The sequence below is a fragment of the Toxorhynchites rutilus genome, chromosome 3 (genome assembly GCF_029784135.1).
Source record: "Toxorhynchites rutilus septentrionalis strain SRP chromosome 3, ASM2978413v1, whole genome shotgun sequence".
NCBI lineage: Eukaryota > Metazoa > Arthropoda > Insecta > Diptera > Culicidae > Toxorhynchites > Toxorhynchites rutilus.
In genome coordinates this window covers 156,229,397-156,250,076 of record NC_073746.1, presented here as the reverse complement: position 1 = coordinate 156,250,076, position 20,680 = coordinate 156,229,397, and the positions used below count along the sequence as shown (strand labels likewise).

Here is a 20,680-nt window from a genome sequence, read left to right as displayed (position 1 = left end):
GGGAAATCGTAAAGTGTCACGACGACTTTGTATATGGTCGCGTATTTCATCAGAATAGAACTAGGTTTGTTTTGGCTACTGGTTTATTGCCTTTAGCTGCGCGCGATATGATGTAAGAGTACATTCATATCGTCAGCGCACGTTGGCTTGTTTCTATGGATGAATGTGGGGAAAAGCAATTAACTAAATAATGCAGTTGTGCTTGAGGAATGTTTCATGGGAATTGTAAATCGAAGTGACTACGCATGAGTCATTTATTAAGAAACAATCAACTGCTTATGAGGATGGGTTTTGGGGATGGATTTAAAAAATGGGTTATGGAATGATATATGGCCTATGAAATATGGGATTTGAAATGAGATTTGGAAATCGGATTTGAAATCATACTACACCATCCCTCTTCGGGAGAATGATGTAATAAAATGAAATCATTCTTAGTATTCTGGTTTTCAAATAATTGTTCCTTGGCTTCTCTCAATGTTACAAAGTTTGATACATATAGTTTTTATTTAATTGATATAAATTTTATTCGAAAGTTCATGTGAATATTTTTAAATATATATATTGGATTTGTAAGATACTTAATAAATAATGTAATTTTAAACAGTTACCAAGATATTAAGGATAATTAAAAGTTTAACTAACTACTATACTCTTGTAATTGAAATATTTTTGAAATTATAGGGAAAAAAAAAAAAATTTTTTTTTTTTTTTGTGTTAAAAAAAATTCGTTTGGAATGGAATACAAATTGTTTGTCATATTTCTTGTTTATGTTTTTATTAATCTATTTTTGTGTACAACTTTTTCATGGTTTGTTCTAGGGTTTAAAATTTTACAATTAGGATCTAATAGTTCCTGCACTATGTATGGTCCATCGTAGAAAGGATCTAATTTCCTTCTGTTTTCTATTTTCAAATAAACTTTATCGTTTATATTTAAATGAATTGGGTTACAATTGTTTTCAGTATTGGTTGCTCTTTGAACTTTCTGATTTATTAACTTATCTCTTGCAATTTCGTTAGAACGTTGTATTTTAAATTTCAATTCTTTGCTATATTGTTCAAAATTATATATTGGTTCTGTTCCATTTTTGAATAATTCCTGTGGTAGTTTAGCTTTATTTCCAAAAACGAGTTCATGTGGTGTAAAACCATGGTCTGAATGTGGGGTTGTATTATAGTTGAAAGCATAGAATTTTAACCATTCATCCCAATCAGTTTGATGTTCATTAACGAAAGATCTCAGGTATTCATTTAAACACCTGTGATTTCTCTCTAACGATCCAATCGTCTGAGGGTGATAAGCTGTACTGAATTTTTGTTCGATTTTAAGCATTTTACAGATCTGCTCAAAGACTTCGTTATTATACTCAGTTCCTTGATCAGAACGTAAAGTTAGAAATGTTCCATAAGTCAAAATAAAATTGTCTACTAATGCTTTAGCAATTACATTAGCTTCTTTTGTGGGCACAGGAATCAATACGACATATTTTGTCAAGTCGCATTGGACACTAACTGCATATCTATTGTTGTTGTGACTTCTAGGTAAAGGTCCAACTGTGTCTATGGAAATAATTTCGAATGGATAAGATGAAGTTGTAGTTACTACTTGTTTTTCCTTGGTATGCTTTATGATTTTGTTTCGTTTGCATAATTCACAGGCCTTAATGAATTCTGCAATCGATCTTTTCATATTGCTCCAATTGTACACCTCTCTTATTTGAAGGTATAATCTATGTTGTCCGATATGTCCTCCAGTAGGGGTATTATGATAATTGTATAATACTTTTTGAATATTTTCCCTTTTTGTTAAAAATGTTGGTGGATTGTAAATAATAATTTCTATTAAATACACTCGTGCATTTGCTAACGTTTTAAAGTTTTCAATTGATAGCATTTTAAAAATTTCATCTTTAGTTGAGAGCGCTAATTTATTTTGGTTCATTTTAATCATTGATTCTTCCACTTTTAGAAGTGCAGATTCTAATGTCTGACTCCCATTTAAAATTCTTTGATGCACTTGCGCAATAATTTTATTGTTTTTCTTTAATATAAATTTTATTTCATTTTTGTCAACTTTTGTTTCAAGTTTAATTAATTTGTTGGTTTCTGATGGATTATTTGTCATGTACGTAGAGAAGTGATCAAGTTCTCTTGGTACAGAAATCTCTTTATCTGTTGATGTTACTATTCTGTCATCATTTTTTATGTTACTAGTCATTGCTCTCGTGCTTACTCCTAATATGTTTAAATTTTTTAGTTCGTCAGAAGTTGTTATTATTCTCGACAAAGCATCTGCTCCTACATTCGATTTTCCTGATATATATTCAATTGAAAAATCATATTCTTCTAAATCAAGACGCATTCTGGTTAATTTTGATGTTGGATTTTTCATTCCGAACAGATAAACTAATGGTCTATGGTCTGTTTGTACTAAAAATTTTCTACCGTATAGGTAAGGTTTGAAATAATTAATAGCCCAATGTATGGCTGTTAATTCCTTCAGAATAACTGGTTTATTTTTCTCGCCAGGTGTAAAAGTTTTACTTGCAAATGCTATTGGTAAATTTCCGTTTAGTGTTTGTTGTGACAATACAGCTCCACAGCCAATGTCTGAAGCATCTGTTGTTAATATAAATTGCTTCGTAAAATCTGGATATTGGAGTAATCTAGGTGACATTAATGAATTTCGTAATATGTTGAATGCGTTTTGGCAATTATCTGTCCATCTGAATTTTGAATCCTTTTTTAGAAGTTGGTTAAGTGGATTTGCAATCAATGCAAAATTTGGTACAAATTTTCGATAATAATTACAAAATGCAACGAATCTTCTGACTTCATCTGCATTTTTTGGGATTGGGTAATTTTGAATTACTGAAAATTTAGAATCATCTGGTAACATGCCATGCTCTGTTATTTTATGACCTAGAAAGGTAACTTCAGTGCTAAAAAATTTGCATTTCTGAGCATTAAGTTTCAAATTATAAAATCTTAATCGTTCAAAAACTTGAGTCAAATTTGAAATATGATGATTAACTGAACATCCCGTGACGATAATATCGTCAATATAAATAAAGGATATTTCTGGAGTTAAACCAGCCATTGCAATGGTCATCATGCGTTGAAAACTGTTTGGGCTTATATTTAATCCAAACGGTAATCTCGTAAACTGATAATGTCCATTTTGTGTTGAAAATGCTGTAAATTTTCTAGACTCATTGTCCAAAGGTATTTGATGAAAACCTGACATGAGATCTAAAGTTGAAAAATATTTTGCTCTTCCAAGTTGGTCTAAAATATCATCAATTCTTGGTAGAGGAAATTTGTCTGCTAAAATTTTCTTGTTCAGTTGTCTGAAATCGACAACTAAACGCCATTTCTTGTCATTGTCACAAGATTTTTTTGGTACAAGAAGAATTGGTGAATTATATGGTGAAACCGAGGGTTCGATTATATTACTCTCTAACATTTTATTCACTTGTCTACTTATTTCATTATGTTGAGCATGAATCGTCTTGTAATTAGGAATATATACAGGTACTTTGTCGTTAAGAACAATATTCTGTGAATAGAAATTGTTTCTAGTCACATCCTCCTCTGGGAGACAAAATATATCTTGATATCTAGCAATTAAATTTTTAAACTTGTCTTTAGCATATATGGGGATTTTTTCTGTATCTATGATTTTAAAAATTTCATCGAATCTCTTATTATTTTTGTTATTACTATTAAGTATTGTATAATTATTTAAAATACTTAATGTAGGTTTAAATTCTGAATAGTGTATATACAAAGGTTTGTTTGTGGTATTTACAAATTTTACATAGGGTTTTGCTGGTGAAATTATAGTATTTCCACAGAAAACTCCTGGATAAATTTCTTCCGAATGAACTACCATATCTTCTATAATATTTAAATATGGTATCCTTCTAACTACTTCACTACGGCTTGGTAACATGAAGCCTTCTTTTAAATTATCTTCTATTGGTATTGAAATCTGTACATTAGCTATATTAAAGGTAAGTAGCCAATATTCATAGTCTATTAAACACTTATAATTTATTAAAAAATCCCTTCCTAGTATACCGTCTGCTTGTATTGGTAGGTCTGCGGTAACTAGATGAAAATCATGATTTAAAGTTAAAGTATTATTAAAACACATAGCTGTATTTGTTATACCTAAAGTTTCTACACTGTTTTCCGTAATTCCGGTTAATTTAATTTTATTGTTACTATTTACAGGTTGAGTTGGGAGAATATTTCGTGCTTTAAACAACGAAATATCTGCACCGGTGTCAATGATTAGGTTGCATACTTTATTTCCAGTCATGTGCACTTTGACCTGAATAAAGTTTGATGCATTTAAATTTATTGTCAAAATCGGTGAGTCTGACCGTAACAATTGTCCAGTTAGTCGACATCTGCGTTCAATTGTTACTGGTTGACTAAAAAATAATCAGAATTGTAATTTCCTGATTGCGTCGTTTGATTGTTGGGGTTAGGTACTGTATTGTTGTTATTGAATGGTACCAAAGCTTGGCAATTATTATCCGATTCAATTTGTGGATAAAATTGATTATTGTTAGTATGTGCGTTCCGTCGAGGAATATTTTGATGATTTACAGCGTACATCCTAGCTGGAATGTTATTTCTATTGTAAGTTCCGTTAGGATTTCTATTGTTATTCTGGTAGAAATTTCTTTGAGTAGGATATTGTTGTGACCCTTGGTTGAAATTTCTGTTAATGGGATATTGTTGCCAATTCCGATTGAAATTTCTGTTGTTATTTGGGTATCTATTCTGATATCCGCATTGAGAATAATTTCTCTGGTTGAATCGATCGGTCATCATTGAATTTCTATGGTTAATATTGTGGTTTAAGTACTTGTTATTATTCTGTCCAGAATTGTTTGGTTGCCTGTTTTTTATCGAATGCAGTACTACTGCATTTGTGTCTCTATTTCCCGTCTTCTCGTTCTCCACCATGACATTGATGGCTTCTTGGAGATTATCAAATTTTCCAATTCTTAACATCATTTTCGTTTCTTTATTTGATGTCTCGTCGATAAGTGTTTGGATTGCTGCCTTTTGAGACATTTTCCTCGCTACATTGTCAGGAATTTGTTCTCTAATATAAGTGTCTTTCAATTTGTCTGCTAAAACATCGAGTTGTTTAATAAAATTCTCGATTTCATTGGCGTTTTTCAATTTTAAATTTTTCAAATTAGCTAATGCTAAATCTGAATTTCCTTTTTCTTCACAATTTGATTTTATCTTGGTTGTGATCTCGTCGTATTCGATGGGAGTTGTGGAAAATAAGTTTCTTGCTTTTCCACTCAACTTTGTCAATATTACTTGAATCGCTGCAGCTTTATTTACATCTGGTACTATTGTACTAGTCAGATTAACTGCATCAATAAAGGATTTTACTCCACCTGGACTTCCATCATAGGTGGGTATAAGTGTTGCTAGTTCAGCAGCTGTCTTAATACTTAACGCCATTATCTTTTTGTTGTTTGCTCTTAGATACCAAACTACAATTTTTGCTAGTATTTTGAGCTTAAATTTTCTCTTGACCAGATTTATTTCACTGCGCACTCTTAACAATGAGTCTTCAGTGTCTGGTTTCAAATATTGGAGTAAGCCAGGAGGTTTTTCGCTTGTTTCCGGCTCACTGTCATATTCTCGTTGTATAACTTGAGAATTGTCAAGTAATTTTATACACTTTTGGTATATTACCTTCAATGCTCCGTAGGTTTCTACTTCTTCATTCCACTTAGATGCATTGATTCTGAATTCGAATGTTTTTAAAACTATTCTATATTCCTCCAAGTTTTCTTGTATTTGCTGTCTTTTTATTTCAATATTTTGTAAGGTCCTAGGTCGAAGTTTATTTTTGGTTAGGTTTTGAAATTCTTTCTTTAAATGGAATTCGATTTCTCTAAGTCGATCCATTGAAGAGAACTTGTTCGTTTAATTTGTACACCCTACTTCTCATTTTGTTGGTGTAATCTCTTGCCAGTTTCATAATCTATCCAGGTAATTGGATCATCTCCAGGCAATTCACGTATTCGAGTTAACAATTCTTCCCAAGAATTGAATACTTCGCTCGTTTGTAATGGAGCAAATGGTCCCGTTCCTTTACCTTTTCCTACTTCATCTAGGAATTCTAGAAATTCTTTGAGCTCGACTTCCGAAATCATTTTGTATGTTATTTGTATTTAATTATTGATGAGAAAAAGATTAAATTTATTTTTAAATAGGAGGAGAGAGGAAGAGAGAAAAAAAAAAATGTATATACGCATATGTGTTTTTATGCTATCTCCTGTAGACCAGCGATAGTTCGAGCGGCTCTCAAAGCTTCTGTCCGCGTACAATTTTTATACAGTTTGTAAACTTTGTTTAATGCAAGCAATAGTGTGATGATTAAAATCACACACAATATAACTTCATTAGTTTCATGGAATCGAGAATGCTGCTCAAGGTAATTTAGAACTGTGACCTGTGGATCTCCAGTATTCGTTACCTTTTTAGAGCTAAACAATCCCATGTTAGTTCATATTCGAATTCCTTAAAGTTTCATTATTATTCGTGTTACATTCGTGATTCATTAATTTATTTCATTAATTTATTTCATTAATTCGTTGATGATATTTGAATGATAAAAATTATTTAATTGTATAATATCTACTTGCATTTCATTTATTTAGTCTTCTTTTTTTTTTTCAAATAACTCACTCTTGTTTCATCATATCATTTTGATTAAAAAAAAATTTCTGAAGTGAACTTTCATCGTATATAATCTACAGACGTAATCGATAAAAAAAACAGATTTAATCATTTACTTGAAAACTTCCTTTGGACCACCGTCTAGGTTGATTTGCTGCTCATCTTTTTGCTGCTCACGCTGCTGCTGCTAGTTGATGGCCTTCGCCGGGAATTTTCTTCTGCGCCTCTTTTGGTTTTCTATCTACCCGCCTGCCAGTTCCTTACTGCTGGCAGTGGTCTCGCCTTCCAAGGAGCACTTGCGAGCCAACTCTTAGGCAGCTTTTTTCCATGTTCATTGCACAGGTCGTTGTTCACTGGACACTTCGGTAATTGTTGTTACAGTCCGTTATCTGACTTTTTTTTTTTTACATGGCCCTTTCGCACTGCGATACAGTTAGTCTTTCTTCTGGCACTTGTTCTCTCACTACTCAGTTAGCTGCTTTTTTTTTTTTCTCTGGCACCGTTTCGCACTGCGATAAAAAAGTTCTGAAGTGATAATCAGTAATGTCCATGCTTTGTTCACTCCAATTTTTGGGTTCACATTTACTATCACAGTTTAGTACATTGTTGTGATACGGCTGGTTGGTTTTGCACACACTTTTTCTTGCTTTGTTTCACTCAGCCACACCAAGAATTTCGATTACTAATTCTTATCAGCGAACTTCATTTCACTCTTGCACCGCAGTACTCTTGCTCACTTTCATCCTCAATAATATTGCACTGGATCTCCTGGAATTCATCGCTTTTCCTGTGGCTCGTTTTACGTGTCGAGCACTATCATATCGCACTCGCATCCGAAGATTACATGAATTCTTTTTAAAACACGGTCGCCATCAAATGTTTTTCTACCCATTCTCAACTCACGGTTGTCATCAACTGTTTTTAGTTCACAAACACGGTCAACATCAAATAACTTCTATACACTTTATTTCTCATTTTTTTTTTTTGTACCAAAGACACGATACTCTTTATATTAAATTATCTGAAGAAAACTCAACACGACCTATCGCGTGGCGTGTGTCTCTAGAACTGCCTTAACACTGGTTACTAAAGTCCTAAGCTAGTAGTTACAACAATTTGTGTAGAGTTTCACTGGGAGGAGCCAAGTTGATTTCAAAGGGGAATAGCCAATCAATCGAATGCAGTGTTCGATGTGAATGGGGTCAAGAAATAATAATGCTTACTGCACTCGTAAGCGCGCATATCGATTTCATGGGAAATCGTAAAGTGTCACGACGACTTTGTATATGGTCGCGTATTTCATCAGAATAGAACTAGGTTTGTTTTGGCTACTGGTTTATTGCCTTTAGCTGCGCGCGATATGATGTAAGAGTACATTCATATCGTCAGCGCACGTTGGCTTGTTTCTATGGATGAATGTGGGGAAAAGCAATTAACTAAATAATGCAGTTGTGCTTGAGGAATGTTTCATGGGAATTGTAAATCGAAGTGACTACGCATGAGTCATTTATTAAGAAACAATCAACTGCTTATGAGGATGGGTTTTGGGGATGGATTTAAAAAATGGGTTATGGAATGATATATGGCCTATGAAATATGGGATTTGAAATGAGATTTGGAAATCGGATTTGAAATCATACTACACTTGTTCCGTGTATGTCGCAGAAATGGGTGCGATATACTATGCTCTAGGGATCATTGAAACACTGCCCATCGACCATTATTTTATTATAGCGGATATTTATTTTATCCGCTCAATGAAAGTTGATAAACGCTCATCTTATTTCCTAACAAGAATAAGACATCTATTGAGTGTTTTGGTCGAAAAATTATTCAAGATTACCTTAGCATGGGTTCCCTCTCATTGCTCGATTCCGGGGAATGAGAAAGCGGACTCGCTAGCTAAGGTGGGCGCTTCAGAAGGCACACTTTTTGAAAGGCAAATTGCCTATAATGAATTTTTTCACATTCCTCGTCAGGACACACTCGTTAGTTGGCAGCGCATGTGGAGTGAAGATGAGTTCGGTCGTTGGTTACACACGATTATCCCTAAGGTCTCGACGAGTGCATGGTTTAAGGGATTGAATGTAGGTCGTGATTTCATTCGCGTGATATCTCGGCTTATGTCCAATCACTACAACCTAAACGCGCATCTCTATCGCATTGGGCTCGCAGCAAACAATCTTTGTGATTGTGGCGAAGGCTACCACGACATCGAGCATGTTGTCTGGTCGTGTATCCGGTTCCATGCTGCTCGCTCTCAGCTCTCTAGAGCACTGAGAGCAAAAGGCAGACAATCGGATATCCCCGTCCGGGATATCTTAGGTAGTCGGGATCCTGATCTTCTGCTTCATCCATACCTGTTCCTCAGAAACGCCGATGTCAACGTTTAATGATGTTTCCTTCGTTGTGTCCCCGTTTCATATCCCTCCTAGCGATCGAGAAACTTTTACTTATTCGCAGCAATACATACACACACTCTTTACAGATGCACGGGCCAAAGGTTGTGCAGTCCACTGATCATTCAACAAGAGCCAAAGGTTGTACCGCTCATGACAACTCTACACGAACTGATGATTGCGCCGGCTAGTGACCATTCTATCCTGGATTCCTCGAGTCGAGAAAGACGCACCACGCTAGATATGGGGTACAGACTAGGGAGCGTTGCTGATTAATGGTCAGCTGCATCCCAATAGGAAGTAGCCCGTGTCGGGCACACGTATAGAGCATCGAAGACTGCAACATACCAATTATGAGAACACTTGTAATACTAACCTCGAGCCAACCGCGAGTAATCGGTTACATATTACTAACATAGTTGTAAGACAAAATATGTCAAAATATTGGACTCCCGGCCCCGTCAGGCTAACGCCACATGTGCCTTAATAAAAATTATATTTTGGGAAAAAAAAAAAATAACCCTACCTGAGTTCGACGGTGACTACAATCAGTGGTTAGCCTTTCACGACACTTTCATTGCTCTGATTCACTCTAACCCGGAAGTTCATGACATCCAAAAATTCCACTACCTTCGCGCTGCGGTTAAGGGAGAGGCAGCACAGCTGATCGAATCTATCGGCATTAGTTCCGCCAACTATACCATCGCTTGGCAAACCTTAGTCTCGCGCTACGCAAACGAACATTTGCTTAAAAAGCGTCATCTGCAAGCCCTTCTGGATTGCCCACGGATGAAAAAAGAAACCGCCGCTGCATTGCATTCCGTCGTTGACGAATTTGAACGTCACACCAATACCCTCCGACAGCTTGGAGAACCGATCGATGCTTGGAGCACAATGCTAGAACACCTACTTTGTTTGCGCCTTGACGACGGTACGTTGAAAGCCTGGGAAGATTTCGCTACCACTGCAGAAAACCCCGACTACAATTGTCTAATTGAATTCCTGCAACGTCGCATCCGTGTCTTGGAATCGATGTCTGTGAACCAACAATCCCAACCAGCACTGAGCCAACAACCACCCTTGTTTCGCAAACCATCATTCTACAAAACCGTCTCCCATACTGCAGCTGAATCGCCCCAACGAAAATGTTACTCCTGCGATCAACATCATCCGCTTTTTCAATGCCCCAGATTCGATAAAATGTCTATCTCTGATCGCTTAAATCTCGTGAACAACCAATACCTTTGCCACAATTGTTTCCGCCGTGATCACATTGCCAGAAATTGCCAATCAAAATTCTCCTGTCGTCATTGCAAAAAACGACATCATTCGTTACTACACCCTGGCTATCACCCAACCGATGCTGATCAGCAACCATCCACATCCCGCACTGCCGCATATACAGTGAAATCCAACGAGAGGCGGGACACCGCAGCGACCAGCCATCGATCAACCACGAATGCGTCCACCGTTCAGATAAGCAACCCATCCCAATCATCAAATGCAAGCATTCTGCTGTCCACAGTCGTTTTGATGATTATCGACGCCAATGCAAAAGCGCACCCCGCACGAGCATTGTTGGACAATGGTTCACAATCGAACATCATCAGCGAAAGACTTTGTCAACTCCTCCGACTGGAGCGCAACAAGATAAATATTCCTGTGTTCGGTGTAGGTGAGGCGATTTCAAATATCAAACACTCAGTTTGGACTACCATTCGATCGAGAAAGTGCAATTTTGAAATCGGTCTCGACTTTCTCGTCATGCCCCGCATCACGATTGATTTAACCGTTGTATCCACTTTTACTGATAACTGGTGTGCATCATCTAATCTGTTCTTGGCAGACCCAACCTTCAACAAGACCGGTGCAATTGATATTCTACTCGGAGCAGAACATTTTTTCACTTTCGTGAACTCTGGAACACGTATCGAGCAAGCGCCAAATTTGATCTTCATCGATAGTGTTTTCGGTTGGATCGTCACTGGTAGAAACCATTCCCCGCTGAAATCACACCCCGTAGCATGTCACTTAACGCTTTCCGACCCGCTTCATAAGGCCCTCGAACGTTTCTGGCACATTGAGGAAATTGAGAGTCGGCTCAACTATTCTGTGGAGGAGCAACAGTGCGAGTCTCATTATGTTTCCCACCATTCACGCACACCGGAGGGAAGGTACATTGTTCGCCTACCACGTCATTCCAATTTCGATCAAATGCTGGGTGAATCGAAATCAACAGCACTTCGTCGCTTCCTCTGTCTTGAAAAACGCCTTTGCAGAGAACCAATGTTGAAGGACCATTACCACTCATTCATGTCTGAATATTTGTCGCTTGGACATATGAGGCTGGTTTCCGCTAGCGAACACGAACCGCACCAGACTCACTACTTACCACATCATGCCGTTCTGAAAGAGGCCAGTACAACCACGAAAGTTCGAGTGGTGTTTGATGGATCAGCCAAAACATCGACTGGCCATTCCTTAAACGACGCGCTACAAGTTGGTCCAATCGTGCAAGACGAATTATTAACGCTAATACTTCGTTTTCGCAAATACCCAATAGCACTCGTTGCAGATATTGCAAAAATGTATCGCCAAGTGATGCTCCACCCAAAAGATACACCGCTGCAACGTATTCTATGGCGCTTCAATCCCAATGAACCCGTTTCCACTTTTGAGTTACAAACTGTAACGTACGGCTTGGCCCCATCATCCTACCTTGCCACCCGCACTCTTCAGCAACTTGCCACGGACGAAGGAGATTGCTATCCGCTCGGGGGTCCAGCGCTACGGAAGGGGTTTTATGTAGACGACTATATAGGGGGAGCAGACACGACAGAAGAGGCAATCCAAACCCGCAACGAACTCGATGAGCTGCTATCAAAGGGAGGCTTTGAGTTGAGAAAGTGGACGTCAAATAGCTTAACCGTGCTGGAAGGACAAATCAAAAATTGGTACCCAACCGATGTTTAAATTTGATCACGGAGAATCAATCAAAGCATTAGGCGTCAGCTGGGAACCGGTAGCAGACCAGTTACATTTCGATTCCACTTCGACCGAGGAAGGCGGATGTCCGACCAAGCGATCCATATTATCATCGGTATCGAAGCATTTCGATCCACTTGGCCTAACAGCACCAGTTATCATTCGCGCAAAAATGCTACTCCAGGAACTATGGCTGCAACCTTGTGGATGGGACGAAGAAATTTCTGACAGCATACGAGCAAAATGGGAAACCTATTGTTCTGAACTCAAACACATTTCCTCTTATCGAGTCAATCGCTATGCATTCTTGCCTAATTCTACTGTACAGCTGCATACATTCGCGGATGCATCCCAGCAAGCATACGGTGCTTGCATATATGGCCGATCCACTGATTCCGAAGGTCATGTCCACGTTCAGCTGATTGCCTCGAAGACAAAAGTCGCACCGCTCAAACGTATCACTATTTCCCGCCTGGAACTGTCAGCTGCTGTACTTGCCGCCCGGCTGCATTAAAGGGTTACCGTCGCAATGGATATGCCCTTCTCCGAATCCCATTTTTGGTCCGATTCAACAGTCACACTTGAATGGTTGCGCTCACCTCCGTACACCTGGACAACATTTGTTGCAAACAGAGTGTCCGAAATACAAACAACCACCCAGGGATCCCATTGGCATCATGTTGCTGGTAAACAGAATCCAGCGGACCTCGTCACGAGAGGAATGACAGTGAATAACTTTCTCGGCAGTGATCTTTGGCACCATGGACCAACGTGGCTAAAACTCCCCGAAGCAGAGTGGCCAGTGATATCCCAACAGCAGAATACACCTGAAGACATTCTAGAAAGGCTAAAGATGGTGGCGGCGGTTCAAAACAGGCCTAGCACGAATGCATTTTTTGGCATATCGTCTTCGTACAGCCGTTTGATTCGATTGACAGCATATTGCCTGCGTTTCATCAGAGCATGTCGTCATCAACTACCAATCGAGTGCACAGGGAAAACGAAAATTATCACCGTGGACGAAATGTCAACAGCTCGTTTAAAATTAATTAAGCTCGCCCAAGCAGACGTTTTTGTAGAGGAAATGAAAGACCTGAAAAAGGGAAATGTCGTATCGAAACATTCGCATTTGCGCCTTTTGAATCCATTCATTGACTCAGACGGAATTCTCAGAGTAGGAGGCAGACTGAGACTCTCAGACCAGCCCTATTTAACCAAACATCCCATTCTCCTTCCTAGTTCCCATCCATTTTCAAGGTTAGTTGCCCGTTATTACCATCTTAAACTACTGCACGGTGGCGGCCGCGCCACTCTCGCGGCCATTCGGCAAGAATATTGGCCTATTCAAGGACGCCGGATGGTAAACAGCATCATGAGGAACTGCTTTCGATGCGTTCGTGCCTCTCCCGTTCCCGCCAGGCAACACACTGGCCAGCTACCAATTCAAAGAATCACTCCAAGTCGTCCGTTTTCGGTCACCGGAGTTGACTACGCTGGCCCAGTGTACATGAAGCCAATTCACAAACGAGCAGCACCGACCAAGGCCTATATCAGCGTTTTCGTATGCTTCGTAACTAAAGCCGTGCACATCGAGCTTGTGAGCGACTTATCCACCCCCGCATTTCTTAATGCACTACGAAGGTTCATCGCTCGACGTGGCTGCCCCGGACACATTCATTCCGACAACGGAAAAAATTTTGAAGGAGCGCGAAACGAGCTTCGCGAATTATTTAAGCTGCTGCAGAAGGAAAAATCATCCGGAGAAATTGCCACTTACTGTGCGAACGAGGGAATCAAGTGGCATATGATTCCCCCGAAGGCCCCACATTTCGGTGGATTGTGGGAGGCTGCCGTGAAAATCGCCAAGAAACACTTGCACAGACATCTTGGTAACGCGATGCTTTCGTTTGAAAATATGGCCACAGTTTTGGCAGAAATAGAAGCAGCGATGAACTCCCGGCCGTTGACACCGCTTTCAGAGGACCCAAACGACCTGGCCGCACTCACACCGGCCCACTTTCTCATTGGCACTACGCTGTCAACTCTTCCAGACGCCGATGTCAGCCAGATTCCGATCAGTCGACTGGATCAATATCAACGCCTCCAACATCGAGTACAACAGTTCTGGCATCAATGGAAATACGATTATTTGCAAGAGCTCTAAAAGGAAAACAGGCACATCTCTCCGAACACTGCAATCCAGCCAGGCAGATTGGTCGTCATCGTCGATGAATTTCTTGCACCTTTGAAGTGGCCGCTAGCGAGAATTGTTGGCACCAGTCCCGGACCAGATGGACTTATCCGTGTCGTCGATCTCCGAACCAGCAAGGGAATCATTCGTCGTCCGATCACTAAAATTTGCTTGCTACCTATTGAAGAGAAATCAAATGAGGAAACCAATAATGTTTCGGATACGAATTAAAATAAGCATCTGTTTATATCGATATTCGTTAATGTATTGAAGTGGCAGTAGTTAGGCAGAGTGAAATTCAGTAATTTCAGGTGGCGGCGATGACAGTTCTCAAGACTATTGTTGCCCAATGTTGACAGCTCTAGTACTGCATTGTATTAACACAACGTAGGGTAAACAGCCAGTAGATTACGAAACAACCTTCTTCCTAATCCAACCTTCGAGGAATAAAGATCGCAAATTAAATTCGTTGTCATAAGTTCGGTTTTTTTTATCTGTGATCCGAGTGTGGTTCCTGGGATAAATTATCTGCCGGAAATCACGATTCTGCCCTATCACACTCTTATCTAATAATAAGCGAAAGCTGAAGATATAATTCCTAAAAATAAAATTTCTACAGCGTTTTTTCCGTGATGCAATTTGATGTGACACACCCTTTATAATCATTATTAATTACTAGGCTCGGTAATTCAATACGTAAATGCCGTCTGGAAATGAACATGGCTTTCGTTTTGGATGAATTTATTGGAAGAAGATTCCTTAATGCCCTTAGCGAAACATTTCTCAAATCATTGTTGATTGAACAAATCATTTCGTCGACAGATGTATCAATTGAGCAATGATATAATTGAACATCATCTGCAAACATGTGAATCCTGCAGGTTTGTAGTACTGAGGGAAGGTCATTGATGAATAGAGAAAATAAAATTGGACCCAACACTAATCCTTGAGGTACACCTGATAATATACTGATGGGTGCAGAGTGTTTACCATCTATATCAACCACCTGAGAACGAGCACTTAAATAATGTACAGCCTTACGAGAGAATCCGAACTGGTGGGATAATTTTTTCATCAGTTTGACGTAAGAAACCCTGTCAAACGCTTTGGCAAAGTCAATAATTAATAAGAAAGCAACTCTCCTCCTATAAATAAATTTGTGTATATCATCGTGAAATTTAAGCAATGAAGAAGTTGTACTGTGCCCTGATCCGAAACCTGTTTTTTAGGGACTGAGCAGGTCAAATCGATTTATATACTCTTGAACCTGGTTTTTAAGGATCTTTTCGGAAGCCTTAGACAAAGAGCAAAGGATGCTAATGGAACGAAGGTTATTTAAAATTGTGCCTGTTACTTTTTTCCTGATTGGAATTACTTTTGAGATCTTCCACGCCCGAGGAAATTTACCACTTGATATAATCAAAAATTGGGGCTATAACGAAAGGCAGGATTTGCTTAATAAATTTTAAGGGAATTCCATCTAAGCCAATTGCATTGGAAGTTAAAGTTAAGATAGCCGACAAAATTTCCGAGTTACTAAAAGGAGGAATATTGAAACCATCAGCGTTCACATGTGGTATCGCTGGTAGTTCGCAGTTATAGTGAAGTTTCACAAAAAAATGCATTTACTTCATCGGGAAAACTGTTAAACTTTATGCTGTTATTAGAACTACTAACACATTCAAATGCTTTACTTTTTTCCACGTCTCTTTGCCAGAGTTAGCAGATTCCATGAAAGTACTTAAGTAGTTACGTTTAACCTTGTTTATCAAATGAGTTACACGATTACGTAACCTTCTAAACTGCATGTGATCTTGTTCATTTTTTGAAGTGACCCAAAGTCTGTACGCAACATCTCTCTCAATCATTGCGATCAATATATCATCATTAAACCACTTTGCTCTTGAGTTGATCCTCACTGGTCGTAGAGGGACAAAAAATTCAAAGAAACTTACTATATTCGTATTAAAAAATTCAAGAGCTAGGTCGGAATCAGTAATACTATATAATCGGGACCAATCATAATTTGTCAGCGCGGCTTGTAACAAAGAATAATCAATGCGATTATAATCTCTAAAAAACTTCTGATCACTACGAATTATGTTGAGGGATGAGAAAATAATATCGTGTTGAAAGAAACCAGGAGCAGCAACTTGATTGAAATTTAGTACGAAATCAGTGTCATTTGTTATCAATAAAACAATTAATGAACTTCCACTCGAATAAAAGTGTGTTGGCTCATTGTTGACGACGGTAAATCCATAATTTTCTAAAACGCTACGAAAACTTGAAGTTCTAACGCCAGGATGTCGTAAATTAGTATTTAAATCTCCCGTCAAGATTACATTAGAATAATTAAGAGACAATTCTGAAAGCTTTTGGTTCAAAAAGATAGAGCAGTCTATTCGAGGAGGAGAATAAATAACACCGCCGAGAAGAAATGAGTAATTCCAAATTAAATCGACAAATGACAAAACATGAGTATTTTTGATTCGATTGAAAGTGTGTATTCCGTTTGGGTTAGAGGAAATATGAATTTTCCACAGCAATTGGGAGTTTTTTGACTCAAGCGTAACTTTTGAAAAGGACGTATCGATTTGAGTAAGAGAAATCTTTGATAATTTATATCTCAAAAACTATGAGTCGTACCGAAATAGTGTCTTAAAAAGAATTATAGAGTATTGATGGTTGAATATGAAAAAAATGTAAACTGAGAAAAAAATTAGTACTCTTTCTTTTATTTACAAAATAAAAATTCAATTTGCAATATCCAAAATACATATTTTTAAATTTTTATTTAATTTTTTCATACAACATAGAAGTCATGCAAAAAATTTAAAAAATGGGCCCAAGATGGTAAAACTATTTTTGACAAACTTTGTGGAACATCGAATTTTTATGAATTTTCGAAACATCGAATTTTTGTATGTTAGCAATCATTCTTAGCCACAAATTATGAATTCTGATGTGATTTAAAACAAAAAAGGTTATTATCAATCTCCTTCTAAATGCAACCATTCTCGAGATATTTAAAAAAAATATTTCTAATTTATAATATTTTTTATAGTAAATATTCCCTTTTATAATGTTTGTCGTGTTATACCGTCATGTTTATGAAATTTTATGAATTTGCTTATAATTTCCAACAACTTTTCCAAATACATCATCATGGTTCATTTTTCGACTCAAGCGTAACTTTTGAAAAGGGCGTATCGATTTGAGTAAGAAAAATCTTTGATAATTTATATCTCAAAAAGTATGAGTCGTACCGAAATAGTGTGTTAGAAAGAGTTATAGAGTATTGTTGGCTTAATTTATAGTATGTATTTTTTAATATATTTTTTTCATTTTTTCATAAAAAAAAGAAGTCATGTAGAAAAATTAAAAAATGGGCCCAAGATGGTAAAACTATTTTTGACGAAATTTGTGGAATATCGAATTTTTATGAATTTTCGAAACATCGAATTTTTGTATGTTAGCAATCATTCTTACCCACAAATTATGAATTCTGATGTGATTTAAAACAAAAAAGGTTATTATCAATCTCCTTCTAAATGCAACCATTCTCGAGATATTTTTAAAAATATTTCTAATTTATAATATTTTTTATAGTAAATAATCTCTTTTAATTTACCGTGTTTGTCGTGTTATACCGTCATGTTCATGAAATTTTATGAATTTTCTTATAATTTCCAACAATTTTTATTGATTGATTGAAGTTTGTATTAAGATAAAAAAAGATTTTTTAGTTTCGCTACGTTTTGTATTAATCCACATGTCTTCGAATGTTTCGTAACGTAACTCCTAAACATATGTCTCTACCATAATGATGTATTTTGAAAAGTTGTTGGAAATTATAAGCGAATTCATAAAATCTCATAAACATGTTGGTATAACACGACAAACATTTTTAAAGGGCTTATTTACTATTAAAAAGACAATAGATTACAAATATTTTTTTAAATATCTCGAGAATGGCTACATTTAGAAGGAGATTGATAATAACCTTTTTTGTTTTAAATAACATCAGGATTCATAATTTGTGATTAAAAATGACTGCTAAAATACAAAAACTCGAAGTTTCAAAAATTTCTAAAAAATCGATGTTCCACAAAGTTTGTCAAAAATAGTTTTACCATCTTGGGCTCATTTTTTAAATTTTCCACATGACTTCTATTTTATATGAAAAAAACTGAAAAAAATATTAAAAAATACATATTTTTTGATATCGCAAATTAAAATTTTATTTTGTAAATAAAAAAAAGAGTACTAATTTTTCTTCTCAGTGTATATTTTTTCAAATTAAGCCAACAATACTCTATAACTCTTTCTAAGACACTATTTCGGTACGACTCATAGTTTTTGAGATATAAATTATCGAAGATTTCTCTTACTAAAATCGATACGCCCTTTTCAAAAGTTACGCTTGAGTCAAAAAATTCCATCTCCGCTAACACCTCAGAAACATCGATTACTTTACATTTGAGATCTAGTTTGTAGTAAATACAAACGCCTCGACCTCGTCTGTACCGTCGATCATTTCTTAAAAGTTGATAACCATCCATAGCAATTGTGCTATCGCAGATACTCTTATTTAACCAGGTTTCAGACAAGCAAATTATATCAATTTTACTGTCGGTAAAGCTTTGCTTAAATTCATTGAACTTGGTTAATTGACGAGCACATAAGTTAATACTTTTACAGAAGGTTTATTTTAAAAAAATATTTTTTTGACACCAACGTGTCTTTATTCACTCTTGCTTAATAACTGAACATAGAATTTTAGGATACTGCTATATATAATCTCGCTGTGCCCTGATTCTAGTCTTATCGCTAAATACTGCATTATGGCAAATAATGGAAATGTTTGTTTATTTGGATCTTGGGTCGTGAGATTGTTTATGATGTGATGTGGCTGAGTGGTCCGATGTCTGGAGTTTGTTGATAATGAATTATCGCTTCGCGGGTGGTCCGTTGCTGGCCAGATGGTTGGTGACTTAACTCTTCCCCTCTTAAATGACTTTGTCCTCAAAGTTTAATGGTTCGAAAGGGTGATGGCATGTCGATGAAAGATTGGATTTCGTTTTCGCGTTCTGCTGATAGTTCTGATGACTGTGTCTTGGAGTTTGTGATGATTTCGTTTTTGCTGACGGAAACAGTTTCCGTGAGAATGATGTCGTCTTTGTTAATAGTTGGAATGCTGAATTTGGCGTTGATGATTGTTTTTCTAGAAAGATATAGGAAAACTCCAATTGTGGCAATTATTGATACTACCGTGAATCCTCCAATGGATCCAAACAGGTGTAGCTTCCAGGTGAGAGAGTTACTTTGAAGTTTCAATATTTCCAATTCGTCTCGATGTTCTAATGTCAGGTTCTATAGATATTCAACAGGTGGTGAGTCCAGGGTATCGAGCTCGGTAACTATTAGGCCGGTTGTAGGGTGATACGGTCGTCCAGGTAGAATAGTTTCAAAGTTAGAGAAGAATTCTCCGTTGATTCGTAGAGTGCATCCTTCAAATTGGATTAGAAATGAACCATTGAGTTGTTGGTTCGAGTTACTGCAGTTGGATGAGACTTGCACAAGTGCGTTGTTGATAAGTATGGAGGCGTCGTCTATTCGTTTGACTAAACCTCTTGAATATATTTTTTCGAAGATGCAATTGGAATGTTGTCCACGTATTAGTTTTTCTATGCAGTCATTGCTTGGGGTTAAAGTTGAAGTTTCGCAAAGAAAATAATTTCCTTGATCCTCACATGGTTGGTTTGACTCGTAAATGTGTGTCAAATTACGCATTAGATAATTGCGTTGCAGTGAGATGCGTTTGTTGTTCTTTATAATGGAATCAATGTATTCATATTCATACATGTCTTTTGAAAATTGTGGTACTTTTAAAATATACGCAATGTGCGTGTTGTTCAATGTTACTTGTGCCGTTGATTGTGATAATAGTTCCTCAAATGATGTGACGAATATGTCGTGGTCTCCCAGGAAGGTTGCGATCGTATTGAAGTCGCGCATTGATAACAGCTTGCTACTCGGTATACCATGTTTTGCCATTAGAATTGCTTCCTCAAGTGTTTCTATCTGGTCCTGAAGTGAGGCTAAGTTGGACAGTATCATTAAATGATTAATTTCAATCGAATGATTTTTAACTTTTTGTTTTTCCATTAACAGCATTTGATTAGCCAAATCGGTTACTTCTTGTATTCTATTGCTTATAGCTTGGTTTATCATTACTTGCTTGTTGTTTTGGGTGATGAGGGAGTTAAGTGTAGCGTTGATGATACGAAGGTCGTCTGCATCAGGGTTGCCTGCTACCCACTTCCATACAGTGCCTATAGTATCCCATCTTTTTTGTCTTTTTATAAAAGGT

The 20,680-nt window shown here is 37.2% G+C and overlaps 2 protein-coding genes across 2 annotated transcripts; both read left to right on the top strand.

Moving 5' to 3' along the window:
* The first annotated feature begins 9,917 nt into the window (after positions 1–9,917).
* LOC129773600 (uncharacterized) lies at positions 9,918–12,101 on the top strand. Its single transcript, XM_055777236.1, has one exon. The coding sequence runs from the start codon at positions 9,918–9,920 to the stop codon at positions 12,099–12,101; it is 2,184 nt and encodes a 727-aa protein (XP_055633211.1).
* Positions 12,102–12,642: 541 nt separating this feature from the next.
* On the top strand, positions 12,643–14,277 carry LOC129773598 (uncharacterized). The gene has a single exon (XM_055777235.1). The coding sequence runs from the start codon at positions 12,643–12,645 to the stop codon at positions 14,275–14,277; it is 1,635 nt and encodes a 544-aa protein (XP_055633210.1).
* The last annotated feature ends 6,403 nt before the right edge of the window (positions 14,278–20,680 follow it).

What these genes read in the sequence shown, in the direction of transcription:
- LOC129773598 (XM_055777235.1), top strand. Translation starts at nt 12,643, where the DNA reads ATGGATATGCCCTTCTCCGAATCCCATTTTTGGTCCGATTCAACAGTC.
- LOC129773600 (XM_055777236.1), top strand. Translation starts at nt 9,918, where the DNA reads ATGAAAAAAGAAACCGCCGCTGCATTGCATTCCGTCGTTGACGAATTT.